Source organism: Atta cephalotes (assembly GCF_000143395.1).
Source record: "Atta cephalotes unplaced genomic scaffold scaffold00007, whole genome shotgun sequence".
Lineage (NCBI taxonomy): Eukaryota > Metazoa > Arthropoda > Insecta > Hymenoptera > Formicidae > Atta > Atta cephalotes.
Genome location: NW_012130071.1, coordinates 7,211,178 through 7,218,728, shown reverse-complemented (window position 1 = coordinate 7,218,728; position 7,551 = coordinate 7,211,178). Strand labels below are relative to the sequence as shown.

Genomic DNA, 7,551 nt, shown 5'->3' with positions numbered 1-7,551 from the left:
TGTGTGTGTGTGTGTGTGTGTGTGTGTGTGTGTGTGTGTGTGTGCGTGTCGTGTGTGTGTGTGTGTGTGTGTGTGTGTGTGTGTGTGTGTGTGTGTGTACATACACACGGAGAGAATTTTTTCTTAGAATTTACCTTGCAAATATGAAAGTCGTGAGACACATTGTATTTTGAAGAATTTCAATGTAAACTTCTCTCATTCATTAATAAAGTATAAAATAAAGTATAAAAGTTTAATTAATTTTATTGAAGTGCATAGTCAAAATCTTTAAAATATTGTATTGTATCACAACTATCATATTCTTAAATTATAAATAACTTAAACTTAAACTATAAATTTTAAAAGAAATTTTCTCCGTACCTTATAGTATCTAATATATATATATATATATTTTATATTTAATGTGTAAAATAATATGAATTTATAATTGCATTTTCTAATTTGGTTACTAATTAATTTACGATCTAATGTTGCAGTTGCAGTTGTTTTCCTTGCAAATTCTTCATCGCGATAATACATTCTCTGCAAAGAGTCTTATTATGGACGCGACGCTTCTCACTGCGGTAAATTATTATTCATTATATTTTATTTGTTTTTACAAAGTGATTTATTCATCTTTTTAATTTTATTTTAGATAGTGGGTAACGTCAGCACGTATTTATTAATTTTAATACAATTTTTTAAAATGAAATATTATTGCGATAATGAAATTGCCAGAAATGTTACATAAATAATTCACTGAAATTTTTTATTAGAATGTTTTAATAAAATACACGTATATACATATATACATATATATATACATGTGTATGTAGAAATCTTAATTTATATTTTATTAATATTTATATCGATTTGTTTTAATTTTAATGTAAGTGCAATAAAAAAAGAAATTATAAAACGAATCTAATATTAAATCTAATATTATATTAAAAACGAAAAATTTTTTGTTAATGTATCTATAATGTTTTACATGACATTTAAACAATCATGAAATTTACATTTAAACAATATCACATTAAATTGAAATTATACTTTATACTACTTGAGTATTAACATCTTTGCAACTTAACATGTTTTTATTTATCCTCAATGTTTTAAATGTATCACATTTAAATGTAAAACATTCAGATGTTATTTATAATAAAAAAATTTTATTTTTGCCTATAATTAGATCATGTAATAATTTATACTTTTATTGCTTTTACATTAAAGTTAAACAAATCAATATATAAATATCAATAAGTCAGTATTAAGATTTCTAACGCAAAAATATAAAAAAATCTAACGGGCTGCTTAAATAGTTACTTGAAGATATTTATTATCTGCCATCTATTTATCAATAAAAAATTTAAGGCAATTAATTTAATTTATGTATTATTTATGTATTATTACAATAATGTAATTCATATGTAAAATCCGATCTCTGCCATTTTTAAAATACGAAAATTGATTTTTTATTAATTTATGTTATCTGTAGATCATGACGTAAATGTTAACAATTTCATCTATCAAGATAAAAAAGTCGATTAATTCTACTCTAGATAATAGTGTTGCATTTGCATTATAGCTTGATGAATTTCATTTCATGATATTACATTTGTTATTCACGCCCTTCGTGACAATATTAGTGTTTCGCAATGTACACAGCGTAATTTAATGATATTCTTGTACTTACACTGTTAAAAATGTTCTTAAATTTTATTAACTTTTAAGTTACACAATTTGAATTTAATTTCATATTATATTATAAATTTAATATATTTTTTATGAAAATTTGTTTATGAAATTTAATGTACTTTTCACAAAATTTTATTAAAAGTACATTAAATTTCATAAATTTAATGTACACGTTCACTTCATTTAAGTAACTACTGCAACTTAATTTTTAATTAAATCATTCATTTAATTTCATTTATAACCACGAGTTTCATTTACATATAAAGAAAGCTTCATTTACATGTAAAGAAAGCGTGGTTACATTTCTAACAGTAGCGTATTTTAATGATATAATATTTTTGTACACTCATCGACCAAAAGGTTGCAAAAGATTTTTTTCTTATGGTTTTCGTAATGCATCCTATTCACCGAACAATTGATTTTTACTTACTCCATAAGTAAGAACTAATTGCTTGGTGAGCAGATACACACTGCATTCCGAAATTCATTAAAAAAAAGTGTTGCACTCTTTAATCGGTAAGTATACAATATCATATCTACAATGTACACAATATTATACATAAATAATTAATAATTAATAAATAAATAATTAAATTATAAGTTGATAATTTGATACAAATATTAAAAAGATAAATAATATGAGTTAATTTACTCGTTTGCTGCATATTAATATCATATACACATTTAAAAAATAAAAAAGTGTAAAATCGTTCTATATTTGAGTTGTGCTAATATATTTATATTAATACAAAGAATTTTAATAGTTGTTAACAAGTGCAATAACAATTTATGTTTGTCGTAAATTTATTAAAATAATAAGTTAAACTAAGCTTTTAGTTGTTTAGTATTAGATATTATAAAGATATAATAATAATTATCGATCGAAAAACAAAGCTATTTACTATATCAATAAATGACACCAGTGTTTTAAGGCAGCATTTGAAGATTTTGACTGAAATTCTCTGACAGATTAATCGAAATATCAATCTCGTAGATTAATCGAAAATTTATGTCGATTTATGTATTTATTAGAATTCAATCTACTTACGTATTGTCAGAAAGAAATTTTCGCAATAAAATTAATATAAGTATAAACATTATTAATCATTTTTAGGTAATGCAATATATGATATAGATTTTTGTATACATACATTTTGTTGATAATGCTCTCAGTTTGTCGATAAAATTCTAAGTATAAAAAAGTAAAAAAAAAAGACAAATATTCTATGCTATAGACTTTCAATTGCTGATGCGTCCTTGTTTTATCTTTTGCAGCATAATCGGAATATTTCCATATAAAATCAACAATTTGATTTTCGATACTTTCAAACAACCTATCAGCTTTTATCCTTTCTATGTTTATGAGCTGCTAGTGCTTTATGAGATTGACATTGCAATGATTCAATCAAATTCAAAGGCATAAGGGAGACCACGGAAGAAATAACATAGAAAACAAATGTAACATTGCAAACCTATATCTAAAACAAATGAATGAGTTCAAGCATGTTTTCATAGCAAGCATATTGACTGCTTTGGTTGATTTTATTCAAAGCACGAGACGTTAAGTTGATCAATTATTTGTACAGTACGTTTATGTTAAAAAATCACATCAAAAGTAATGTTTCAATTCAATTATTTTGTAAATACTATATTAATTTTATTTATATAATTGTTAATTATTATTGTTTGTTTATTATATATTCATGTAATAATAAATTAAAATTTATTTTCATGTTTAACTTTTGTATATTTAAAATATTTATAAATATATCTGAAGAAATTCTATCTAAGAACAAAAATAACACATTGTTATTTTTGTGCCAAATCAAAGATCGATTAATTGGAAAATCAGAGAAAAGAAATACACAAGAAAATAACGACTAATACATTTACAACAATAAAAATTAAAGTCGAAGAAGTAAAAAGTTAATTTAATACAAAAAAATTTGTTCATGATAAATGATAAAAAAACAAAAATAAAAAATAAATCAAACAAAAAAAAGAAGAAAACAAATTAATTCTTTTCTAATAAAACGAAGTTATTTTTTCTTCTTGTATTTTGAATTTTATTCCAATAATCGTTCTAAAAAAATGAATGCAGTGCATGGAATGCTCACATAATATACTTATTTTTCTTTTCTTATATATTCTAAAAGTGTAATACTTTGTAAATACTTTGTAAATATGACTCTAAACATTTAAGTATATATTTAAATAACATGTCTTCTTGTCCATTTGCTTTATTTGGATAAATGATCACTATTATAGTTATAAGTTTATAGATTGGTAAGACAGATCGATTGGTAATAAACTATTTTCTATTCCTTAAATACTTTCTTAAAAGTTATTTTATAAATATAAATGTGTTATATATAAATATACAATCTTCTTAGTCATTTTTATAACATACCGTAAAAATAAGGCTGTAATAACAAGTAACAAAATAATTTCTAGTTCAGTATAGTTTCTGAAAGAAAGCATGTTTAACTATTTTAAAAAATCATTCTTTGAATTGTTCTTATTATAATAACTACTATACTAAATGATAAGTAGAGAAGTGATAATCTATCTTCTAAAATTAAAAAAAGTATAATTTAGATGAGAGACTTTATTAGCAAAATCGTTACTTTCATCCCTGGTTTTCTCTATTTTGATCGTAACTTTTTATATATTCAATAATTTTATTCCATATAAATAGAAAACAAAGAAATTTTTTATTAAAAACTACTTTAACTGAAACAAATATGTAGCAAAATTAATAGTTATAATATTTTTAATCTTGTATTTAACTTATATTCTAACCTCACAATGTTGCAATTGCAGCCGTTTTCCTTTTAAATAATGCCCTCCAAAAAATGCATTTTCTACAAAGAATTTCATTGTGAATATTACTCTTCTCATTGCGGTAAGTGAATATTATTTATTTTTCAATTGTATTATTTATTTTCATAATTCTAATTTTAGATAATAGATAGATAAGGTAACTATATGTATATCTACTAATCTTAATACAATTCATAATTGCCATAAGTTTTTGCAACGAAGAGCTAATAAATAATGTTGCAAATATACTACAAAAAAGAGATATGTTAATTAATAAAAAAAACATATTATTAAATAGTCAAGATATCCTCTTTTTTCAATGTATGAGAATATGTGTATAAATAATATATTTGTATACATACAAATCTTTATATCATGCATATATAATATTCAATTACAAAAACAAACCGTTTTATTCTCCCTCTTTTTTTCTCTCTCTTTCTCGTTCATGTATAACTTTGAGGTATGATAACATTTGTGAAAATTATCAGCTTTAAGTAATCTACCTATTATTTCATTACGAAATTAAAACATAGTAACAATGTTAATAAGATAATACAATTTTGAATGCATTTTTAATATGTAAGAAAATATTAAATTAGTGTTTCAAATTTCTTTTCAAAATATAATGCATCAATCTGCAATGATTCAATGTTTAATATTATAACAAAAATATGGAAAGGTATTAAGCTTTTATTTTTCATCAATGCCATATCAATGATAATTAATAAAAATATATCTGGATATATTGCTTTTTAATTTGTTTATAGCATTAGAATACATTTTTTCTTCATATTATTAATATTTAATATTTTATTAATTATTTATTTAGCGCAAGAAAATAAGTCGTATGAATTATAATACATGTTTTGTAATATTAATTAAGCAAGAATTGCTACATTTTGGCGGTCAAAGTTTCACTATAAATGCTTTGGTTGAAGCGTTTAGTTGAAAAAGAATTTTACAAATTGACCAATCAAAAATTGTTTTAAAGCATTTGTAACATCGCATTGACCATACTCTTTAATTCACAATGCACAAAGGTAATTAATCATCATCGATCGAAGAACACCATGGTTACTTTCTACTAACAAACGACATTAGTGTTTCAAGATAGTAACAACTCGTAGTTATTAACTGAAATCCTCTAAGTGTAGATCCAAAAAAAGTCTATGCTAGTTTATGTATTTATTAGAATATATTTAGAAAGAAATTCTCTGTCGCAAGATATATATATATATATATATATATGTATATATAATATACTAATATTATAATATAAAAATTAATCATTTTGTGCAGCATAGCATATAATGTAGGTGCTGTATATTTATATCCTGCCAATAATGTTCAATTTATCAACAAAATTCCAAGGATGCATCAAGTGTAAAAAGTGTAAAAAGTGGAAAAAATGGCAATTGTTTCATGCTACGAATTTTCAATCATTGATGTATCCCTGCTTCACCTTCTGCAATATTCTTGGAATATTCCCATACAAAATCAACGGTTCAATTTTCGAAACTTCTAAACAGCGTTACGTATTACCAACTGTCGTCCTCTGTATTCTCTGCATTTACGAATTAGAAGTGCTTTATGAGATTGACATTGCTGGAACGATCAAATTCAGAGGAATACCTAAGACACTTGAGCGTAACTGTTTTTATATACTCGGTAATTTTATCGCGATCATTACATACATTTTAAGCGGTCATCGAATGCACTTGCTCCAGACTATACTAAATATCTCCTCAAAATTGCCTACCAATTCATATCAAAAGCTATCTAAATTGATCCATACTAAGGATATCTTCGGTTTCATCTTTTTAATGGGACTAACGATGTTCTATTGTTATACGTTGGATTCCAATAATTGGCACAAAGCGTTTGTACCGTATCTTAATCTAATAGTATTTCAGATGGATATGCTATATATGAATTGTGTTTGTATATTAAAAGCTTGCTTCAAAAGAATTGACGATAATCTGATAAATCTGCAAAAGCATGTGATAAACGATAAATCATTTCTCCTGAAGCGAATTTATTACGAGCGTAGAAATCCATTTCTGTTAATGGAACTTAAAGTTTTGAAGAAACAGCATATGGTGATCAGCGATACAGTGAAAATGTTAAACGTGATTTTTTGTCTGCAACTCCTTGCTACTACAGTTATGACATCTGCCGAACTCACTTTCTATCTATATTTTTATATAGTGCATTGGAGAAGTGGCACGTTAACGAACCATTTGAGCAATGAGATTTATGATATGTATTTGTTAATGATTATGACATATTACTCTATAAAAATAGGGTTGATAGTATGGGCCTGTGAAACCGGTAAAAACCAGGCCATGAAAATTGGCACCATCGTTCACGATTTACTTAATAATATTTCAAATGCACAAATAAAAAACGAGGTAATTTTAAAAAAAAAGGTATCTTTAACTAAAAGAAATCTTGTAGAGTTAATAACAGTAATTTCGTGTTTAAATTTAATCTCACGTGTTACAGTTACAACTGTTTTCCTTGCAAATAATGCATTGCGGAAATGCATTCTCCGCAAAGGGTTTCGTTATGGATGCTTCTCTTCTCATTGCAGTAGGTGATTATAGCATAAGTAGGTGATTATTTGCTTCTTAATTCAATACGTATTGTTTACTTTCATAATTTTGATTTTAGATAGTGGGTAACGTAACTACATATGTATTAATTTTATTACAATTCTTGCTTACCACGCCAATTTGCAATGGAGGGTTAGCAAGTAATGGTACAGAAATAATTTTCTAAAAAAGATATTAATTAATAGTGAAAAATATATTATTAAATAGCAAAAATACTATCTTTTTTAATGTTATGAAAATACGTGCATAAATATATATATATATATATATATATATATATGTACGGATAAATCCTTATATCATAAACAGTATTCAATTAATGTATGTATCTATATTTTTTTTTGTTTAATTTTTTTTATTTAATTATATTGAAGCATAATAATGAAGCATAATAAATATATTCGTGAAAGATATCATTTTGAACTTATTAAAT

General features: G+C 24.3%; 2 protein-coding genes across 2 annotated transcripts in view; both read left to right on the top strand.

Moving 5' to 3' along the window:
• Window positions 1–730, top strand: part of LOC105627037 (putative gustatory receptor 28b) — a 1,346-nt gene extending 616 nt beyond the window's left edge. The window contains exons 2-3 of the mRNA XM_012208317.1: window positions 477–563; window positions 635–730. Coding sequence (XP_012063707.1) covers window positions 477–563; window positions 635–730 — 183 coding nt within the window. The remainder of the gene's footprint in view (window positions 1–476; window positions 564–634) is intronic.
• Window positions 731–5,948: 5,218 nt separating this feature from the next.
• On the top strand, window positions 5,949–7,284 carry LOC105627036 (putative gustatory receptor 28b). Its single transcript, XM_012208316.1, has 4 exons — window positions 5,949–6,150; window positions 6,457–6,914; window positions 7,009–7,095; window positions 7,177–7,284. Exons 1-4 carry the CDS (start codon window positions 5,949–5,951, stop codon window positions 7,282–7,284), a joined length of 855 nt encoding a protein of 284 aa, XP_012063706.1.
• Window positions 7,285–7,551: the final 267 nt, after the last annotated feature.